General features: G+C 40.1%; 3 protein-coding genes and 1 long non-coding RNA gene across 6 annotated transcripts; 2 read left to right on the forward strand and 2 right to left on the reverse strand.

Moving 5' to 3' along the window:
• Nucleotides 1–208: 208 nt before the first annotated feature.
• On the forward strand, nucleotides 209–9518 carry LOC108279700 (cystine/glutamate transporter). 2 transcript variants are annotated; one of them, XM_017494099.3, is made up of 12 exons: nucleotides 209–521; nucleotides 2882–3008; nucleotides 3362–3477; nucleotides 4027–4152; nucleotides 4293–4392; nucleotides 4618–4662; nucleotides 4744–4867; nucleotides 4989–5092; nucleotides 5249–5345; nucleotides 7123–7272; nucleotides 7401–7578; nucleotides 7913–9518. In XM_017494099.3, exons 1-12 carry the CDS (start codon nucleotides 284–286, stop codon nucleotides 7993–7995), a joined length of 1488 nt encoding a protein of 495 aa, XP_017349588.1. In that variant the 5' UTR covers nucleotides 209–283; the 3' UTR covers nucleotides 7996–9518. The 2 variants fall into 2 exon arrangements, with proteins under 2 accessions (XP_017349588.1, XP_017349589.1); XM_017494100.3 differs by lacking the exons at nucleotides 2882–3008; nucleotides 3362–3477.
• Nucleotides 405–1738, reverse strand: LOC108279709 (uncharacterized). Its single transcript, XR_001815575.3, has 3 exons — nucleotides 1215–1738; nucleotides 904–1007; nucleotides 405–535 (listed from the first exon to the last, which is right to left on the reverse strand). It is a non-coding gene; the product is annotated as an uncharacterized LOC108279709 (long non-coding RNA).
• A 1675-nt stretch (nucleotides 9519–11193) lies between the features above and the next one.
• Nucleotides 11194–18000, reverse strand: foxm1 (forkhead box M1). 2 transcript variants are annotated; one of them, XM_017494093.3, is made up of 9 exons: nucleotides 17751–18000; nucleotides 16561–16971; nucleotides 15920–16059; nucleotides 14977–15168; nucleotides 14754–14882; nucleotides 14580–14639; nucleotides 14254–14305; nucleotides 13298–13485; nucleotides 11194–13221 (listed from the first exon to the last, which is right to left on the reverse strand). In XM_017494093.3, the coding sequence occupies exons 2-9, from the start codon at nucleotides 16955–16957 to the stop codon at nucleotides 12547–12549; spliced, it is 1833 nt and encodes a 610-aa protein (XP_017349582.1). In that variant the 5' UTR covers nucleotides 16958–16971; nucleotides 17751–18000; the 3' UTR covers nucleotides 11194–12546. The 2 variants fall into 2 exon arrangements, with proteins under 2 accessions (XP_017349582.1, XP_017349583.1); XM_017494094.3 differs by lacking the exon at nucleotides 17751–18000 and adding an exon at nucleotides 17189–17744.
• On the forward strand, nucleotides 17989–22002 carry rhno1 (RAD9-HUS1-RAD1 interacting nuclear orphan 1). Its single transcript, XM_017494108.3, has 3 exons — nucleotides 17989–18150; nucleotides 18248–18441; nucleotides 20946–22002. Exons 2-3 carry the CDS (start codon nucleotides 18265–18267, stop codon nucleotides 21648–21650), a joined length of 882 nt encoding a protein of 293 aa, XP_017349597.1. The 5' UTR covers nucleotides 17989–18150; nucleotides 18248–18264; the 3' UTR covers nucleotides 21651–22002.
• Nucleotides 22003–22087: the final 85 nt, after the last annotated feature.

A 22087-nucleotide genomic window follows, 5' to 3' on the forward strand; every position in this document is an offset into this window, starting at 1 on the left:
ATCAAAGCAGAGAGACAGAAAGAGAAGAAAAACGAATAAAAACTGCACACACTGCGCAAATCTTTTCATACTTGGCACACGAAAGGGAGGGAAAAAGTTGTTAAATCACTTATTCATTAATTAATATGTGAGTTCACCCCCACCCGCACTCCCCCACCCCCAACCCCCAGCCCTACCCCCTCCCTCTAACCCCTACCACTAGTTCACCTCCACTGCGAGGAAAGGACTTGGCTTGTTGTTCAACTCCACAGCAGAAGTTTCTGCTCTCTCTGAGGAGCTGGACATGTCCGTTGTGAGGGGAACTAAAGCAAAGATGGCGAGCCAGAAAGAGGAGTGTGAAGGGAAGGAAGATCGGGTTCATCTGAGACGCAGCATTAGTCTGGTGCCTGCAGTCTCCTTCATCATGGGCACCATGATTGGCAGCGGGATCTTCATCACCCCCAAAGGAGTGCACATCAATACAGGCAGTGTGGGACTCTCCCTAGTGGTCTGGGCGCTCTGTGGACTCCTCTCCACGTTTGGTACGCTTCTAAACCTTTTAGCAGTTAGATGTTAATGTTCATTACTGTTCAAAACAATATACACAATGAAGAGAACCTCTAGATGTGTTCTAATTATTGCACCTCAGAAAATAATAGTGCTTAACACCATATTATAACATACTAACTACAATATACTTTCTTTCACTCAGTTTTGATACTACCCATTACATTTAGTTGAGTTAGGAGACTGGTGATGTATAATTTTTTTTTATCACAGTGTGCTTTTCATCCCAGAGCTTTCAAAATGTGACATACAAATTGTTCTAGTCATTATCTTTGTGATTACAAACAGAAAATAAGAGGTTTAGTCTCAAAGACATGGAAATTTGATATCTGAGATGGAAATATTGTGAAATATTACCTTTTTTTCGTAGGTTACAGCATCTTCTCAAATGTTGTGGTAGACTGTGGTAGCCTTTAAACATTTTACTTTCCAATGTTGCAATCCTCAGCAGACTCCAAAGGCTGTAACATAAAATGAGGGGGGAATGAAAAGTCTCAACTGTAATCTGGTTAATCCATAACTTCTTTAACAGCTAAATATCCTTCATATAAAATAAAATCATATAAAACACTGTAGTCAGTGTCTGATACAAAGGATTTGAGATGGAATGAGGTGTTGTCATATATTTAAAAGTTGTTGAAATCATTTAGTGACACACACACACGTACCAATGTACTACTGTGTTACAGAAGTTGTTCTGTGGTTGTGATGATAGCCTCTTGTTATGTCCTACATTCTGGGACGTAAAGAAATTCAATCGTTGGTTAAGAGTGTCACAAATCGTGACGGAGCAGAGACAGGACGGATGCAAGTGCAGGATGAACAGTTGTTTATTTGAAAGAGAGACAGGCAGACAAATCCAAAAAGGGGTCCAAAACGTAATCCACAAACATGCAGGAGGTCAGGCGATTGGCAAACAGGCATACACGGGGCAAGGCAGGAATCTAGGTCGTGGTCACGGAAAACAGGGTCGATAAACAAAACAAGACACACACTATGACGAGGGACTGCCGACTATTTACTCTTCCGCGTTGTGTGCTGGGAGGCGCGCGGTATATATGCGGACATAATCAGCGTCTAAACCGCTATCAGCTGAGGGCAATTCAGACCCACGTGAAATCCCAGCCAATGACAGAACAGGGAGGAGACATGACAGAAACATAAACAAAACACACGTGTCCAGATGTCACTACAGTCAACAACGGAAAAGCAGGTGCTCGCGCATTCGCGCTTAGAGCACGCTGCTTCAAGGGGGAATCGTGACAAAGAGTTTTGACAGTGTTAGCAATGATGAATGCTATTTGAAATAAACACAGGGTTGGAATAATAATAATAATAATAATAATAATAATAATAATAATAACAACAATAATTTTTTAATAAGAAGAAGAAGAAAAAATTTTTGCTTATATTTTCTCACTTGTAAGTCGCTTTGGTTAAAAGCGTCTGCTAAATGAATAAATGTAAATGTAATAATAATAATAATAATAATAATAATAATAATAATAATAATAATAATAATAATAAAAGGCAAAAACCATAAAGCACACAGAATAGAGAATGATAGCCGGATGCATTCACAGTGAAAGAGGGTTGAACCTGACAGAATTATAAAATCTGTCCACTGAGTCTGGTAGTGTGTCACAGAAGAGTAGTAGATCAAAATCCAAAGCATCAGCAACTGAATTTGAATAAAGTTTAGAAAATACTGACACACAGGGTGCACTCTGTGTGTCAGTATTTTCTAAACTTTATTCAAATTCAGTTGCTGATGCATTGGATTTTGATTTACTACTGTTAATTACTACTATTAATTTTGATTACTACTACTGGATTGTTAAATGTATTGTAATAGATAATACACACAGTATAGTCCAGTTAAGCAGTATTTTTTTTTTTTGTCATGTTAGCTTTGGCTAACACTGTTGATCAATTTATGAACATGTTTTTTTTCTTCTTTAATGTATTTTTGTTATTACTGATATTCAGTATGTGTAAAAGATGTTGTGATCCATACACAAGTCTACATCCCTCTGCTTTCCTGGAGTTTTCCCAGGAATTAGGCTTAATAAAATAAATGTAAATAATAAATAAATAAATAAATAAATAAATAAACAAATAAATAAATAAATAAATCTTTTTAAATCCAAAGATTTGTTTGTGACAAAGGATTTAACATAAACCGATTTCATCAGGGTAGAGCTGCAACGAGTTACTACGAGTAATACGGCTTTCCCCCAAGTCTGCTGGGGAAACACAAACCTGTTTGGCAGGCACTTGGAACACTTCCTTGTCTTGTCTACTTTTGTCTTGTCTTGTGTTTCCTTGAATTCAGGTGCCTTGTGCTATGCTGAGTTGGGGACCAGTTTCAAAAAGTCTGGTGGCCATTACACATATTTACTTGAGACCCTTGGGCCACTTCCTGCTTTCCTGATGCTTTGGTCTGAGTTCATTTTCATCAGGTCAGGTTGTGTCTGTTTGCATTCTAAATCATAGGGACTTTTAAAAAATTAAAATAAAAAACCTATGAAATGGACCGAGATGCCACGATTTGATTCTGGATGTTGTGAAATAGGAAATCAAGAAGAGATCATGCCAGAGAGCATGAGTGATTTCCACAAAAGCCAATTGCTGTTGTCCGTGATACAGCACAGATGCTAAAAAATGTTTTTTGCTTTAATGGGCACTGACACATTTTATTTCATTAATGCCTTGTTGATTTAGTACATATGCAGACTCACTGTTGATGGATGACATAAAAAGGTTTTTGTGTCACTCCAGCATCCCTTGTCACTTGTCACTCTTTTCTTTGCAGACCTGCAGTGACTGGGTATATTGCACTGGCTTTTGGACACTATGTCATAGAACCTTTTTTCACGCCATGCCAAGCTCCTCTACTATTAATCAAAGTGGCCAGTTTTCTTGGAATGAGTAAGTGAAATGTGTACACAAATTAATTTTTGACTAACCGAACAGCACAGTGTTGCAGTGCGTAGCTTTGACACTCCAGAGTTCTTCCCATATCCATGTGGGTTACATCTGGCTTCGTCTGGTTTCTTTCCACCTCCCAGAAGCATGCTGGTAGACAGACTGGCTACACTAAATTACCCCTAGGTGTGAATGTGTGTGCGTGTGTGCATGGTACTGTGTGATGGACAGGAGTTCCATCCAGGGTGTATGCTCTGGATCCACCTCAACCGTGAACAAAGCCATTTCTGAAGAGGAAAAACATCTACTCCAGCGGTTACCAACCTTCCTGCAGGTTTCATCTCCAACCAAAATCGAACACACGTGTTTTAGTTGATCGAGAACGTCTTAAAGCAATGATTAGATAATCAGGTGGGCACCATTATGGTTGGAGCTAAAGTATTCAGGAAGGTAGATCTCCAGGAACAGGGTCGGTGACCACTGATCTAACCTATGATAAGCAGTGACATATTATACTGATTTCTAACTCGAAATCATTTTCTGCTCTTTCAGCACTTTTGGTGGCAGTGAACTGCTGGAGTGTATCACTGTCCTCTCGTACACAGGTCATCCTCTTGATCGTTAAGCTCCTTAGTCTGGTTCTGATCATTGTCCCAGGAATTGTGGCTCTGGCCAAAGGTAGCAAAGATTTGATACTTGACTATTATTATTATTATTATTATTATTATTATTATTATTGCTGTTGTTGTTGTTGTTGTTGTTGTTGTTGTCATCCAGCGATAGTGAGCGAAAAACTTTGTTTGTAACTCCCTCTTCAGGCCAAACCGAAAACTTCCAGAATGGTTTTAACTTCGAGGCGCTCACACTGACAAAGCTGCCTTTAGCCTTCTACGCTGGACTTTATGCCTATTCTGGATGGTGGGTAATAACCTTTTTCCCCCAGAATATTACAAATAAATCTGAATCACAGCTCATTTTATAGATGCCTGATTTTAGAGACTAAACATAATCCAACAAAAAGCCCACATCTTTGCATTTCTCTCAGTACGAGAACCAGAGAGCAGCAGGTCATCATGGACACACAGGTCTATCCATTTATAACTACACAGTGCTCTGTGACATCTTGTTTGCCTTTGCTTTCAGGTTTTCATTAAACTTTGTGACAGAGGAGGTTATCAATCCAAAAAGGTATGGAAACGGGGAGGATCCGATTGAATTTCCATGTCGATTCTTACCCTTGTAATTAGACTTGTTTCTTGTATTTGCCAGAAACATTCCATTGGCCATCATTTTGTCCATGATCACAGTTACTACATTATACGTGCTGGTGAATGTAGCGTATTATACTATGATGACCGAAAACGAGCTGCTGATATCCGATGCAGTAGCAGTGGTCGGTATTATTCGAATTTGTGTGTTCACAATGTCAAGAGGTGCAGTGATTTTTATTTTATTTTTTAATTGGAAAATGTCAAATCATTCTCAGTCAGTTTTTTTTTCTGTATGGCACACAGACTTTCGCCAGCAAAGCTCTGCCCAGGATGGCATCACTGGTGCCCATACTGGTGGCCATGTCCTGTCTTGGGACCATGAACGCAGGGATCTTTTCAGTACCGAGGTATAAAGTCTGTTAGAAGTAAACGTAAATACTTCATGATGTCTAGTTCAATTTCCTCAGATTTTAATTACACAATTTATTTGAATGTGTGTGTGTGTGTGTGTGTGTTTGTGTGTGTGTGTGTGTGTGTGTGTGTGTGTGTGTGTGTGTGTGTAGAATGTTATTTGTGGCTGCCAGAGAGGGGCAATGGCCAACCCTGTTCTCCATGATACACATACGAAGAAAGACACCAATGCCTGCTGTACTATTGCTGGTAATGTACTGTAATGTATTACTGGTTGCCTCTATTGAGAAAAATAAATTTCATATAATATGTGCAGTTGCTCATTTTACTGTCATTCATTCATTCTTGATCATCTATTCATTTTATACCACAGTGCTGTTGAATGCTCAGTTCTGATCGGCCCATTCTCTATAGCACTCATCCTAATACATTATCACTTCTATACTAACAACTTTGACAGGGACTTGTACAGAGGACACGCCACATAAACAAGTAACAAAAAAATAGATAAATAAAATGTGTGAATTTTTGAGGGTTGGTTTTTTTGTGAGGAGATTTTATTTAGCACTTTTGGAAGGAGACACCAGTGTCAGAGCTTTGTAACAGTCAGAGATAAAGCTGTAAATTTTACAACATTAATAACTTAATAAGAGAGAAACAAAGAGACACTGGTTCGAGAACAACTGTTAATGTAAGGAATAACACACAATAGACTGTGCTGTTAAATGTCATTAAAATCACCGTGAAGTGCCTTGAAACGTGCAGTGTTATTTGACGTGCTGACATAACTTCCACTGAAACAGGAAGTCGGGGTGTGATCAATTGGCTCCTCTCCCTTTTTAAATAGCCAATAGTATTTAACTTACTTCTCAACTCAGCCTAAGCCGTACTTGACAGTTAGTAGCATGGATGCAAGCCAGAGCAGTAATAATGCTAATAATAATAATAATAATAATAATAATAATAATAATAATAAGATGAAGAAGAAGAAGAAGAAGAAGAATGGCACGTTCGAACAAGCAAAGACATGTTTTTGACCCGTGCTTGCTCATATGATTTCTCTCGCTCAACAACGCCAACTTCAGCTGTGTGATTTATTATAATGTTGGGGCGGGACAATCTTGCAGAATGATTGTTGATCCGTATTGTTGGTGGAAAGAGACTGTACATTTTGAATGCGTATATCTTCTAAATGCAAATTTTGTCATTGTTTTTGCGCACACTAGCTTTTAGAGAACCTTAAGCCTGATGTATTCATAGTAAAAGCCACAAAACTTCAATTTTGATCTCATGGGGACTTTAATGCACATCTGTAGATTTTTTGTGGGGTTTTTTGTTGTTGTTTTTTTTTGTTTTGTTTTGTTTTTTTTGGGGGGGGGGGTATTTTTGTATAACAGCTCAGTCTGCGTTAGTTTTCTTATACCACAGTGATTACGATGTATAATTAATTACTGAACTGCACATTTTAACGGTTTAGAGTTAGGTTTAATGTGGTGGAAAGTCCAAGAGACAAGTTAGTTCCTGTTCTCACTTACATTGTACACAAAATCTGTTTTTAATTACTTTTATTATTGGTCCCTGAGTCTGAGCTGTTCCTATAAAAAAAACAATAAAGTATACGAACAAGCACATTAATATACAATAGCCATGCTGTTAAACAAATAACACACACCTTCTGACCAATCAGATACGAGTATTTATCCATGCAGCAGTATACAGCTGTTGTACAGTACATTCAGTAAGTGATAACTGGAACGATCTACAACATTTAATGTAACTATGAATGGATAAAAAGTATGTCGTTCTTTCATAAATGAAAAATCGCAATCATGGGCGAATTGCAGTGGTGTAAGAGGAATATTTCATGACATGCAGTTACTGGAAAACAATCAACATCGGGGTAGTAACAGTAACTCTGCCTGACTTCAGGCCGCATCACGTAAGCTCATCGCTGATTGTTTTCCTATAAGAGCACGTCCCGATGTGTTGTACTCTTTAGTGACTGTCTCGGCTGTTATTGTTACAGTGCCCTCTAGTGGTTATCATGTTGGCAAGAGGGGACTTTTATCAACTGATCAACTTTGCTTCTTTCTCGTACTGGTTCTTCATCGCCCTGGTTACACTGGGGCTTCTCGTCCATCGCTATCGATTCCCAGACCATCCACGAACATTTAAGGTTTATATCTCTAATGAACTTAATTTTATTTTTCATTTCAGCTGTTAATGAAATTTTTTTTATCATTTTAATAACCAAAAACTATTACTTTTGTTTAACTAGATCTTTTTTTAAATATGTGAACCTAGGTTCCTCTGGCTGTTCCAGTGATCTTCACGATGGTGTGTTTCTTTATCGTGGGTCTGTCTCTGTATTCAGACCCCTGGAACACAGGTTGCAGTTTTGCTGTTACTTTCACTGGAATCCCAGTGTACTACCTGACCATAAAGCACTCGTATATACCGAACCGTTGGAGAAAAGCCATCAGTGAGTTACGCCTTTCCTTTTCTCTTTCCTTTCACTCATTCATTTCCAGTAAACGCTTTATCCTGGTCAGGGTCACAGTGGATGCCCTGGAATACACCCCGGCTGGGACACCTGTCAATCACAGAGGACGTTCCACACACACACGCACACCATTCACACACTCTCATTTAAATCTAGGGGCAATTTTAAGCTCTTCCAAAATTTGCGTCTGTGTTATAAATAGGGAAGTTTTCATATACTATTAATATTTCGCTAGTACCATTACCTTTTCAACTAGTCTTTGGTGATGTATGTAATAAACACTAATGTTTGTTTCTTCTCTTGCTCTGTTCAGATTACTACACTAACCAACTTCAGATCTTGTTGGAGGTGGTAGTTACTGAAGGACCTACTGAAGGAGCACAAACATTACACTAAGGGCCAGGCGGTAAACACAGACACCCTAAAATTATCAACAAACCATCCAACAACCTCTCAACTGACTGCCATGAACAAGCCTGTCAACTGATTCTCAACAAGATGTGAACAAATGTTTAGTAATAATAGAGTAACAGTAGTAGAGCGAGTAACCTGACCTTCAACTAAATACCTGTGGAGCCTGTGGCCTAGAGAATGTATCAGTAACATCTCTGTTGATTCGTATTCATGTAATTACAAGCAACCTCAAATACTAACCATGGAATCCCAACCAGCAATCACTAGACATTTAACTATGGCTATTATCATAGAATCAGAAATGTAGTGGCACACTGAGGGCATTGTTTTCTGCCAAGTCCTTGGACTTGACCTTTCAGTCTTCTGATTTATAATGCGTATATCTTCAGTGACAAAATGATACTGACAGTGCACTGTGAAAGAAAAGAATATAAGAGTAAACGTGTTTGTTTTTTTTTTGCTATATTAAAATGGCATCACTGTTCCATGCACATTATGGCCTTTCAGTTAATGTGAATTCAATTAAAATGATTTTTTTTTTTAAATAAATAAATAAATAAAAGCTTAAAATAGCTTAACTGTTCCATTACCTGTATTAAATCTTTATATTTTAGATCGTTATTAAAACTTTATACTATTAGGGAATGGATTAGTAATGAATAAGAAAAGCAAATGAATAAACACATACATGTTCTAGAATCTCTTTTATTATATAGTGTAGGTAAAAGGCTGTGTGTGTATGTGTGTGTATGTGTGTGGGTATAGGAATACAGCAACATTTTAAAACTGTAATCTATTTATATTGACAAGACCTTTTTCTCTTCACTAAGGAAACTCAAGTTTTATTAATAACGGGCCTCGTTTATCAATCTGGTGTTGTGGATAAAAATTGTCATAAAATAAACATAAGGGGTGTCCAGATCCAGGTCCAAATCCTGATCCAGGTCCAGTAACGGAGAGAGAGGGGACTGACGACGGGCACCGGCACCTAGACACATAGAAGCGGGATTAGGCGGACATTGACAGATTGGAATTACGAGCAATTTAAGAGCAGTAATAGTCAAAAAAGTCAAAAAGAAGTGTACGAGCTGAGGAGTGCTAAAAACACACACACACACACACACTCGTACAGTCAAGGGCGGGCAAGTAGACACAACATACATACACACACTCTCTCTTCCTCATACACACACATGAATAACTTTAATAAAATCTTATAGTAATAGAGAAACTCTATAAAAAAACAGAATAGTAGGATATGCAGGACAGTAGAACTGTAATGGTATTAAGAAGTTGGAAGTACAGTAAACCGCTTTTCAAGTAGTATAAATACATATAAAATAAGAAATATAGTGCAAATATGAAAATAAATTATAAACGAGAAATACAGGAAAAAAAGGAAAATATAACTTACTCATGATTCAGATGGTGAAGATTCTCGTCTCGCAAGGAAAGCCTTAATTTTTAGAGAACCATGAAGAAAGCCAGTTATAAGGGTGGCTGGGTCAAACTGCCCCCCCTCGAGATAACGATAAGACCAAGGTCCCTCCCGGTTGTTTAGTCGTCTTGTCTACGTCATGTTTTTTACCTAGGGAATTGAGAATCCTGGTTTCTGACCACCTGGGTGACTAGAAACTCTGGGTTTTTGTTTCCTGGGTTGTTGGAAATGCCTCAGTTCTGATTTTATGTGTAAATTAAAACCCCTGGTTTCAATTCTATGGGTAAGTGAAATAGGCCTTTTCTGGAAACCTATGGGTTATCTAGTGTGTAAATACAGTATAAATACTGGAGCTTAAGCTCAGGGTATTGGGATCACTTCTGAGAATTCTCATCGGTGTGGATCTCGTGTGGTGGAATGGAACAATAAAGCTGGACCCTTGCTTCTTCTCACTCACGGCTGGTGTATTTTTTCTATCTCCAACTGGGCTCAGAGGTAGATGTGAGTATTGGCTTCTAAGTTGAGTTTTAAATGTTTTTGGGTAATAGGCTAAATTCGAGCCAACACTGGATACGAGCGAATTCTTTCAGAAATCATTCATAAGAGCATTTACAATTTGGTATTCCTGACATTTTCTGGGGGAAAGAAAAAATACCTTCGTATCCTGCAAGGGCTTCTGAGTTTGTGCAAATGTCCATATAAGGAAATAGGCTTTAAATGATATAACTGGTATGGGGTTAGCGCAGTTTTATACATGGCTCTCACCGTCAATTGTAGATAGATAGATAACTGATTTATTTCCATTACACACAAATGTTTTATGGAAATTTTGTGAAACCAAGTCATTTCATTTTAATTGTTTGCCTCACACCTCCAGGGTTGGGGGTTTGATTCCTGTCCCTGTGCTGCGGGGGTTTCCTCCCCCCGTCCAAAGACATGCATGGTAGGCTGATTGGCGTGTCAAAAGTGCCCGTAGTGTATGAATGGGTGTGTGAGTGTGTATGTGATTGTGCCCTGTGATGGACCGGCACCCTGTCCAGGGTGTACCCCGCCTTGTGTCCCATGCTCCCTGGGATAGGCTCCAGGTTCCCCGTGACCCTGCAGGATAAGCGCTATAGAAAATGGATGGAAGACCAGTTATTCAATTAAGACAATAGAAATGGCGCTGTAAAAAGGACGACACTTTGGCTATAATTTGATTCCTTTTCCCACATCATCGTTAGTCCGGTCTGGCCTCCGAAAACATTTACGTACAATTTTACTAAACAGTTCAACGAGGCTGTATGTACTTACCAAAGGATATCGTTGTGTCAGTAAGCGTTTGCACGAAACGCGTTTTATCCTACAGCGCAATCATGAATTCCTTTTCAAGTGTACATAGCGTAAGCTCCGACTTTGTTTATACCACATTCTCAAGTCTGAAGGTGTGGGTTTCATTTCCTACAACAGCATGACTCTGACGGTAGTTTAAGCCATTTGAACGATTGCTTCATTTTAACGAACGTCTCGTTTCTTCTGTCTTAGTCTCGGGAGTTTGTCGGTTACGTCTGAAGCCACGTCGTTTGTCTTGTTAAAGTCAAGAGCGAAAAACAAAAGAGGACTTTGTCTTATGGATGTGTTATTGCATTCAATGTGACTGTAAAGGGATGAACGATATGCGGAAACGCATATCTCTATCAAACATTAAAAACAGAAAAACAGACTAAAGGCAGATATTTTTTTGTAGTCTTTTATAAGATTTTTATTTATTTATGTATTTTTTACATTTTTTTTTTTTTTAAACACAGACTGTAATGATGACCACAAACAGCCAAAAATGTTTTAATCGAACGCCAACGCATGCAAGAGACCAGGGCTGGATGATGTGCACAAACATATTATTAAATAAAGCTGAATGTCAGAGATGATCCTGCACACCATGTTACAACTGCTCCTCTCAATTATATCAAATGCTTTTGGGTAAATCAAACAAAACTTAAAAATATATTTATTATTAAGCAAATGTTTTGTCTGAGAGGACTGGCGTAATTCAGCAGCAATTCGACCTTTCACACGAACCTGCAGCCTAGATTGGACCGGCGTCGTGTCCAGATTTCTTGCGATTTTCGACACGCTTCGCCGTCACATTACATCTCACCGGAAACTGATTTTACTTTGCATCACCCTGCCCTGGAGAAACTAGAATTCCTGCACCATACAGTAGTCAAGATCGACCAAGAGCCAATAAAAGATTGTTAAAATCATTAGATAAAAACAGAAATCTCAGTTCTATGCTACTGAATATTATATTGTTTATGGATTTTGTTTCATTGTGTCATCCCAAAAAAAAATAAAAAATAATAACTGTTAAAATAAACGATTAGCTTGGATTGCAGGTCTTTCCTTTCCGTCGACGCATCGGGTTAAGAAGCTCGCGTGCAGTAGTGTCTACGTGGGGATTCGCTTAAATCTATGTACTCATTTACACATTTTTAGAATAGCTAAAATACATATACATACATATATATCTTACAAGTTGTGCAAAATCAAATCAATTCCTAAATACATTCCTTCGACGGTTTCTCTCACTCGTCGCTCCATTTCGTCTTTCAGAACTGGAGTGATAAATACTCTCCAAGTAGACATACGTACAGTAAACGGACAGGAAGTTACACACATACAAGAAAAAAAGGCAGTGAGAATGAAAAAAGGAAAGAAAAAAAAAGGATAAATACACATGTGGAAGAAGCAAAGGTAGCGTGAGCAGCATATATAGGAATGGGTCCGTTTTGTTTTGTTTTTAAAGTGTGGAAATGAGCTATGACTGGCTGGTCATGTCCGAGCCGTCTTGCTTCAGGTTTCAGCATGGAGAGCCACACCGATGTTATTCAAGCTCTGCTCTTTAATCCTAAGAGATTAAATAAAGTAACAAAAAAATAAACTGATATGCGCATGAAGATAGGTTGATAGGCTGTTGCACGAAAAAGGAGCGTAGCTGAGGCTCAGATATAAAAAGCAGAGTAAAATATTGACATGTATTAGCAAACCAAAACAAAAGATGCTGAGGCAGTGAAAAAGCAGGGGCGCAGATTGAATAGACTGAAAAAAGATGTGGCTTATGTCAGCTCGGGAATTAACTGTGACCAGCTGAGGTTGGCCATGCACAGGTCTTCATCCTCCAGACCCGTGAAGCTGATGTCCACCAAGATTTTACTCAGGCTGTCGTTCATGGTGTCCAGCACGAGGCCCTCGGTGAGCGAGCGGTTGGCGGAGCCCGTCTGGAGCTCGCGCGAACAGGAAGTGAGCAGCTCACGGGGTGAATTGAATAGCGGCAGCTCTTTGAAGGGCGTGCTGCTGAAGCTCAAACCGCTGTGCTCGTGCCGCTGCGGTGTGCGGATCGGGCTGAAATCCAGCACGCTGCGGCTCCCTTTGCCCAGCGGCGTGATCCTCCACGGCTCCAGCGCCTTGCTGGGGGTGGAGGAAGCCAGGTGGCTCCCTTTGATTGGCGTTTTAAAGTTTTCGCTTTCACACCGCGGCTCTGCCTCGAGCTCCGCTTCCTGGAAGACGGAGATGTCCGAGACCATACCCGAGTCGAAGAAAGTGCTGTCTGGGAAGAGCAGGACGGGCTCTTCGTTGGAAGGTGGGACTAGACGCTGCTTACGACGCGAGCTGCTCAGCTCCTTCCGTTCACTGCTGCAGGATTCGCCACGGATGGGTTCACACACGCGCTCTTCCTTCACTTCAGTAACCGGGGTAGACGTCACGACGACGCTGGATTCACTCTTCGGGACCTTTTAAAAAACATACCAAAGCAGCTGAGTTACTGCTGTTAGGTTTGCTATCGGTTTCCATATGAGCAGAATTTACCTTGGGAGCTATGCAAAGCCTCTTGCACCCCGCTTTGGAGATGGGATTGGAGAGACTGGAGCTCTGCTGTTGTGGCGGACACAGAGAGAGCGCTGCCGGGGAGGGCAAGAAGATCGAAGGAGTCAGAGGAAGCTGAATGGGCACTAGGTACGAGTCCGTACGAGGCAGGAGAGGCTTCATTTTCCTCTCTGGAGACGAAAAGAATAAATAAATCTGTCTTTATGTCCGCTCACTATGTCTCACTGCAAGTCGTTTCCAACAGTACATCAAACGTTACTTCAGATCTAATTAACAGTGCTGACATACCAAATGTAAAATCATTTCGTTTACAGGTTTTAATCCTGAATTTTACTATTCTAGTACGTCATTCACTAGTGTTAAAAATCCATCATCGCACAGGTGTAAAAGAATTTGGATCAAAATATTAGGCAAAACTGAACACTTTCCGTGGTCTTGTGATTAAATATTAAAGACTGGAGGTCTACCGATTTGTTTTGAGGATTAATTCGCTTCGATAAACAGTTGCTGGAAGTATCGGTTATCGGCAAAATCTATCCACACTGATAGTTTCTCCCAGCTGAGAAGGATCCGCTGTCGTTATACAGTACGAGAGCGGCCTCTAGAGGAGCAATAAAAACACCACTGACACTGTTTATTTGTGTAATAAAGTTCAGCAATATTTCACTTTGAGTGTTAAGTTTTCATTCGGTATCAATTTAAAAACTATCGGTTGATTAATCGGTTATCGACAGGTACGGCGCCCGACTTAGTTATCGATATCGGTAAAAATCCAAAAAATACAAAAAAAATAAAATAAAATAAAAATAAAAATCGGTCCACCTCCAACCAAAACCCTTACATACTGTATACCTCTAAAAATTACATTTGAGAAAAAAGATGTCCATAATGTCCATTATTAGCAAACCTGTTGTGGTCCAAGTCGTATGTTTACCTACCTGTGGTGCAAGGTGTAGCTTTCTTAGGATCGGGTATAACTCGCTTCTGTTGCTGTAAAGACACAAAACCTGTCAGTTCCCCAGCTCTATAAGCCACATACGCAGTTTTCCCTTTCCTTTACTGTGCATTCACTGAACTACAAGTGAAGAGGATGCCAAGATTATCAATCAAAACATGAGACAAGGCATAGTGTAGACATTAACATGCTTCCTGCCTGAACCTCTCAAGTCCTAGAATAAAAATAAGCGTGGAGACATGTTTCGGAGACATGCGTCCTCCCTGTCTGAATGCAGTGAGGAAGTATGGACAGAAAATAAAGTCTTACTTGTTGGTAACAGACTTGCATGGTTTGTGGGTAAGAGGGGGCCGCTGGATCAATCGCAGGCTGTAGCAGGGTTGGGAAATAAGAAGTGTGGCCACGTTTGTAAAGAAAATTGAAATAAGCAAATGCTTTAAAAGCGGTTTTAAGTGTGGAGAAGGTTCCTGTGGATATGCTTACCTTATACACCTGGTCTAAAGTGAGACAGCGGTTTGCTTCAGGTTTAATGGTCCAGTAGGAGCTCTTGCCATCTGGTGTGCTCTCTCGGACGAACATATCGTGCAAGGAGAGGTTATGGCGAATGGAGTTCTAACGAAGGGAAAAACAAAACAAGCAGGTCAAATAAAAAAAAAAATTAAAAAATCATAAACAAGATAGCGCAAAGTTACAACCACTTCATTACCTTCCAACCCGGTTTAGCTACATTTCGGAAGTAGGGGAAATGGTCCTCTATCCAGTTATAGATTTCCTTCAGAGTCATCTTCTTATTTTTCTTGCTGTTGATCGCAAACTGGATCATGGCCATATAGGAGTAAGGCGGTCTTTCAGACATAGGGCCCTTAACTGCACTCGCGCCTTCCTCCGTGTGCTGTGCCTAAAAGAGAAAACGGGAGCGCCAATAAAAGTAAATTTAGAAATCTACGCTGCTAAGAGGCGTCTAAAACCGCCATCTTGCTGATGCAGAATTAAAGTGCACCTATTATGGTTTTGAAACGTTCCTGATTTTGTTTTAGCGGTCGCATTCAATAGATTGACATGCATCCGTGGTCAAAAAACACTTTCATGTGCTCATAATTTAAACTGCAGTATTAACGCCCCCCCCGTGTCACAAACGACTCATTAAATGATCCGTTCTAAAGGATTCATTCCAAACTCCTCATTTCACAGAGCATACTCTACTCTGATTGGTCAGATGTCTCAGTCTGTTGTGATTGGTCAGCGAGTAGCCGATGAAGACCAGACGCGGGGCTTTTTTTTTTTTATTACAAACCTAGTAGGTTAGTACAGGAAGTAAAGACTTGATTTACTAACGACTCGTTTCAGCTGTTCAGAATCGGTTCCTTCTTTTGGGAGTCGATAACTTTTGTCGTGCGCTTTGATTTTTGAAACTTTGCAGCCTTTTTACATTCACAAACGGCTCTATAACACTACATGAAAGGTCATATTTGAAAAACCATAACAGGTGCACTTTAATTGTAGTCAACGATTAAGTGGCTTTTATTTGATGTGTAAATAAAGGAGCATGTATGACTCTAGACCTCTGGTGGAATGATATAAAGTTGCAGTGAAATGAGATGCAGCAACACCAAACACTGTGCACTGCAAGAACAAGAAATAAACTCTACCTGTACACAGCTGTCTAAATTCTCTTTATTGGAATCTTTCTTTGCCGACTCAGCACCAGCGCCGTGTGTGTTCATTCTCCCCAACCACTGGATGTTTGTCAGGCTGTCATCTAACGGACTGCAGTCTGGATCAGGTTTCACTGACAAAGTGAATACTTGCGTTTATACTCGGGTTAAAATGGAAATAATGCAAACAGCAGAATGAACAATGGAATACGGGCGGCCATCAAAGGAAGGGATAATACAAGGTGTCCCAAAAGTCTACATACATAGGGGGAAATGAACCCTTTCTAGCTAAATGTTTCCGACATTTTTCATATTATAAATATATTTTTCTCAGATAGTGAATGACAAAAGACGTATTGAAATGGTTCTCGTGGTTGGATCGGGAAGCTGTCGCAAGGTTACGATGAGCTTTAACAGGAAACATGGCAAACACATCACACACACACATCACTGCTGCCAAACTTATTAACAAATTCAAAAAGACTGGAAGTGATTTGGACCGACCGAGAAGAAGTGCACGTCCATGAACATCCACTGATGAAGACACAGCTGACGTGGTGCTGGCGAACATAATCCCCCTGTGTATGGAGACTTTTAGGATACTCTGTATACAGGATATATAAGTGAACACATACTTCTGCTCTTCAGGAGAGCTTTGTCGTCTACACACGCTCCAGTTCCGAGGTTGTTTGTACACTCGGACGTGGCACGGCCGAGTGCATCGGCTCCATCTTCCGCCCCGTTGCTTCCGCTCAGCAAGATAAACTTGTTTGGCCCCTGCGCACCGCATTCCTTCCCCTTGGCGGTCAGCACACCAATGACGCTCTGAAGATCTGCGGTTTTCGGTATGACGACCACTTGCGTGTCCGTCATTGTGGGATGGTCCATGATGCGAATGCCGTCTGGAAAAGACCGTGCTCCTGACGTTGTAGCAGATTTGCTCTCTGGCCCGTCTGCATCATTCGTCTGAAACGGCAGTTTCCTCCTCTTGAGGATTATCGGTCTCCTGGGACTCTCCCTCATCCTGTTCATAGCGGACCGGATCCCTGGATTATAAAAAAGAGAGAGAAAAAAAAAACACATTATAAAACATTATAATGTACAAGTTATTATCTTAGAAATGAATCCATATTTATAATCTGACTGACATATCAAGGTGGATTGATGCCAGCTCAGTTCATTAGTTAACCTTTGCCCAAGTGTAAGCTGAAATGTACCTACAGGGCTCTCAAACAGAAATATTTCAACTAATTTATCACATACCTTGAGATTTTGGTTTAATTTTCACTTCGACCGAGAGTTAGATGACTGTTTTTCCACTTAACCTACAGGCCTACGCTTTGTGTGTGTGTGTTGTTTTTTTTTTTTTTTGAATATCAACAACTTTAGTGACGTCTTCTAGAACACAAAACCGTTAAAACTGATCTCAGTGCAGTTACATGATGTATCCGGTCTAACGAGCTAAACCGACAAGTAATTATCAATATATTTACATTAACTCGTGTTTTGTCAAGCATAATCTAAGCAGTACGAGTGCTTAATAAAAGACAACGTCGATTCACGTTACACTGCTTACTGGATTGCTAATAAAGCTATTACCTATGCACTTAGCTACTGATCTAATCCACAGTCGCTACAGTTTGATTCAATTATAAGAAATGTTTTCGGTTACATTGATTTAAATCTGCTACATTGCCTACTAGCTATTCAAGTGCAGTCAATGTTAACACAAAGGACCCTAGCTATGTATAAGCCTACAGTTATAATACTAGAGAATGCGATTACTGGTAACCAAGCAACCCAGTTAATATTAAAGCAAGCAAACCTTCATATTATGCCAGTTCTCAGTTACGTCCTTAATGATGATGATTATTATTATTATAATTATTTTTATCTCGCCGTTGTGAAATCGTAACTTCATTAAACGAGAGGGTGGGGGGGAAATCGTTACTTCCGTCTTCTTCACGCAGGAGGTTTGAATTTTGGCGCAGACCTATCAATTTCGGTCACGTGAACAGGCTCTGACCAATAGGCGCAGGTCATGGTGTGGCAGCGAACCAATCAGAGGAGACACGGAAGTACAGATCTACAAAGCGAATTGATTCGGAAAGTTACTTATTTTAACAAGTGCGGAATTTAAAAAAATAAATACATAAATAAAACAAAATAAATAAAAAGAAAGAAAACCCAAGTTTGTTTGGAAGCGAACGCGCGTAGTTTTAAGAGTATGTTGGTTAATAACGCTGTGTGTACGTTTACAATGTATCGCGTGTTTACTGGTCGTTAACGTCGCGCGCTGTTTTGTTCCCTTTTTGGAAACAGGGCGATGATGAAGTTTGATGCCTCGCGCTACGCGGAAAAGGAGACTGCTGAATCCACACAAATCTCAGCTGCTGTTTGTAGAACAACCCAGAAGTGGATCCCGACACGACTATGGATCACAGTTACGAAGCGCGATTAATCCGAGGTCCTTTGTATCAGAGCCATCACGGCAAGGCGTCCCGGTTCCTTCTTGGGTAATTGGACCATTGTAACTCTTTTTAGGGGGAAATAACGCTTCACCTGTAGCACGCTCAAAAAGTCTCCTGATGACGTCATAGACTCGTTTGTTTGTTAATTATTCACCAGGATCAGTGGTATTTTAAATTACAGATCGGGGTACATGAAGAAGGATTTCCGCTTAGAATATAATACAAGAGATTATTAAAATAATTGTTGAAATTGTTTGGTGAACTAAAACTACAATACTTTCTCTAAATACAGTGCCAGTGAGTGGTTTGTGGTGAAAAAAATGTTGTTGTTTTTTTTATTTTATTATGTTTTTTTTTACTTTTACTTGTGAATGTCTCTAAGAACCGAGTTTAAAATAGCTGCATTTCCATTCGCTTGTTTTGGGATGTCGCAAAAAAAAAAAAACGCCGGATGGAAATACCAGATGCAAATAAAATCTCTAAAAATACGCATAAAAAACTTATCTGCTCAATTGAGGCAGATATACTTTTTTATTATTTGATAAGAAGACATAAATTATGATGGAAAAATATTTACTGAATAAATTCGTCAATGCACATCAAAAAAGTTATTTGACTTTGAATCAACAAATCATGTGGTTGGATAATTGGCTGATGCGATCGGATAATTGGCTGATGTGATTGGATATTCAACGCATACTGACTTGTCATTGACATTGACAATGGCAGTGCGTTTTTCTGTCAGAACCGGGTCACGATGGGTCCGCATAACTGGACTAAACAGCGGCCCAATCTCTTTGCACAGCACCTCAAATGTTTTTGTCATTCTGAAACGCCTGAGCGTTTGATGTCGGTCATCAAAATGATTTGGTATAATTACCTCCCAGAACCGTCTCACATGATTCCCTTCCCATATATCAGGCATCCGCCTCCGATCGCAAGAAAACATGAGGTTTGTGATAGTGTTTTTCTGACTGCTCTGAAGCACAAGTAATTTATTATATTGTGGGGAGGGGGACACAGTGGCTTCCGCAGTTTCAACAGCTTCCATTTGTCTTGATACTTTGTGCCAGTTTCCCCAAAAGTGACGATTTTGTTCTCTTGAACACTTTGGATGGAAAACGATGCTTTATTCGCAAATTATGCGATATTCCAATTTTTTGCATAAGTTAAATTTGACTGGAAACTTGGCTAATAAATAATGAAGAAATGTGAGGGTCGCAAGCGCAACTCAGTAGGGCGTTACACACTGATGGTGGGTTTAGAGATCCTGCGATGTGAGCAGGAGAGCCGTATGGAATTCAAGACCGTCACAAGCCTGCGCTCAAAAAGCCACTGGAACAATTAGTGTCAGCATGTTCAGTGCTCAAGTCCCACCCCCCAAAATTCCTGAATTTTTTTATTTATTTATTTTTTTAAAGTGCCACCTCCCGAGTAGGGACTTTCCGAGGGGAAAATATTTTACCCGGAACTTGATTTAGACCCTGGTCTTTGCGGTGGAAACACAGAGTACCTCCAAAAGTGCCTAGTTTCTGGGGAAAGTTCTTGCTGTGGAGACACAGCTTAAGTTGGCAACATGCCAACTCTGATGCTCTTCATAAACCAAAGCTCTATGGTTTGGTCTCCACAATGTGTTAAATTTAAAGCCACATCAGATTGTAAAGACTCAAGAAATGGTTTGTGGTGTCACCGAGACTGCATTTGCATTTCCAAAAAAAATGTAGATTTTTTGCTGACTTCTGACAGATCAGATTTTTGTGACATCCAATATGGGGCACATTCATATGAGGTCAGATATCTGATTATTTTATTTGACTTCTGTAAAAACGTGTGAGTTTTTTCCTGATAATTTTGAAGTTATTGTCATTGTACTGTAGTCTTGGCCAATATTCGTCATTTAAATAAGGGCAGTGGTAGCTCAGCAGTTAAGACACTGGTCTATTGAAGGTTGGTCTACTGAAGGTTGTGAGTTCAAATCCCAGCACTTGCCAAGCTGCCACTGTTGGGCCCTTGAGCAAGGCCCTTAACCCTCAACTGCTCAATTGTATAAATGCATCGCTCTGAATAACAGCGTCTGACAAATGCCGCAAGTGTAAATAATGAAGGGTGGTTAATGGAGTCTGTATGAATCAATTGTCTTCTTGGTCTGTGGGGAAGGGGTATAATCATTACAGATACAGGGCTGTCTACGAGGACATTTCTCAGTCATGGCATAGGAAGCTTAAAGGCGTAGGAATGACGTAAATACAGGAACTGGATATTTTTTTTATTCATTCATAAGTAAACAGACGGCACAAACGATCATTTCTGAGTCAAAATATCCGAATCATGCATCAAGAAGGCCCACGATGTAAGTGCAGCCCCAAATCCTTAGCTGCACGAACCAATGAGGGACAGTTAATAGTTTCTCTATACGTACATTATGTAAACAACATTCTGTTTTGGTTTGCGTTCAGGAAATGTAAATACATGAGAGATTGTAGTGATTTTAGAAGTTTAAAAAAGATTACACAAGATGGTTTCATGGAATATGGTTTTATCCGCCTTAGGTGTGTTCTCAGTTTACCTCGCTGGAAGATACAGCAGTCAGATGTCGTGGACAAAGGAAGAAGAAGAACCATCTCCCCGCAAGCAGCTTAACCACATCACATTCGACTCAAGTTAGAAGATCAACTGTCTGCAAATACCCTAGTTTGTTGTTCGACACGAGTAACTCGGTTCCACCGAGATGTCGCAGAGGTCTCGGTAAAGAGAGCACTCGGTCACATGTTGGGGATCCTCCAGAAATAAGACCTCCTCAAAGTCACAGTGACGGAACCGTTTCTCCAGTCGGCCGTGACGATACGCCGAGGCCGAATTCTCTAAACACGAGGGGGAACAACGCGACTACATCAGGAGCCAAACACATTGGTTCTGCAGCTGGGAAACCGAGAACTCCTCCAAGCTCTGTTACAGCACGTACATCCACGCCTGAAACTAGCAGCGTTCTCACTCCTCCTCACATACAGACTCCAGAAATGCCACGCCGTGAACACCCTGCTTCGTCTTCGGTTCTCAGCCTCCTCTTTTCCCCGAATCAACCGAGAACTCCTCCACAGACTGAAAACTTGTTAGTGAGAGACACACCAGAGAGTGAGTATGGCTTGAAAGTGACCTGGAGGAGGAGGAAAAAGCTGAGGAGATTACTCACAGAGCGAGGTCAACTCCTTGACACAGAAGTTATGATCAGCAATCACTGGCCAGATGTTGTGTAAATTGGAAAGGGGGGGGGTCTTTTTTGTTTATTTTGGCATACTGTATGATGGACCACATGCATGAATGTATTTTTTTTTTTTATTTAAAGAGAGAGAGAATGTTTAATTCATGGGTTTGAAGTTTGAAAATAGCTTCTTGGATGAAATGTATGAAATGCTTTTTTTTTCCCTCCTTTTTTGTGTGTATATCAGCACTGTACATCCTTTATTAAGTGTACTGAAGTTTCTTCGAGAAAGCTGATTTCAGTCATGAACAATTTAAACACGAGTCAGTTCAGCTGTGTGAATAAATAGTGCAACAGAGGCGAATGTTCTGGAAATGAGAACACAACTAATAAAACATATAATGTATGATTATTGTGTGCACTATATTTGTTTCAAGGGAAAAAAATGAGACTTGAAATGTGATTACTTAGTCCGTCCAAGATTCTCGCAAA

The sequence above is a fragment of the Ictalurus punctatus genome, chromosome 19, assembly GCF_001660625.3.
Source record: "Ictalurus punctatus breed USDA103 chromosome 19, Coco_2.0, whole genome shotgun sequence".
Classification (NCBI taxonomy): Eukaryota; Metazoa; Chordata; class Actinopteri; order Siluriformes; family Ictaluridae; genus Ictalurus; species Ictalurus punctatus.

Coding starts and splice junctions, on each gene's coding strand:
- LOC108279700 (XM_017494099.3), top strand. CDS start 284: ATGTCCGTTGTGAGGGGAACTAAAGCAAAGATGGCGAGCCAGAAAGAG. Junction 4,663..4,743: donor GAGGTTATCAATCCAAAAAG/GTATGGAAACGG, acceptor TGTATTTGCCAG/AAACATTCCATTGGCCATCA. Junction 5,346..7,122: donor TGCCTGCTGTACTATTGCTG/GTAATGTACTGT, acceptor TTATTGTTACAG/TGCCCTCTAGTGGTTATCAT.
- foxm1 (XM_017494093.3), bottom strand. CDS start 16,957: ATGAACAGGATGAGGGAGAGTCCCAGGAGACCGATAATCCTCAAGAGG. Junction 14,640..14,753: donor CTTTAGACCAGGTGTATAAG/GTAAGCATATCC, acceptor ACCCTGCTACAG/CCTGCGATTGATCCAGCGGC. Junction 13,222..13,297: donor GGCTTTGCATAGCTCCCAAG/GTAAATTCTGCT, acceptor GTTTTTTAAAAG/GTCCCGAAGAGTGAATCCAG.
- rhno1 (XM_017494108.3), top strand. CDS start 18,265: ATGCCTCGCGCTACGCGGAAAAGGAGACTGCTGAATCCACACAAATCT. Junction 18,442..20,945: donor GCGTCCCGGTTCCTTCTTGG/GTAATTGGACCA, acceptor TATCCGCCTTAG/GTGTGTTCTCAGTTTACCTC.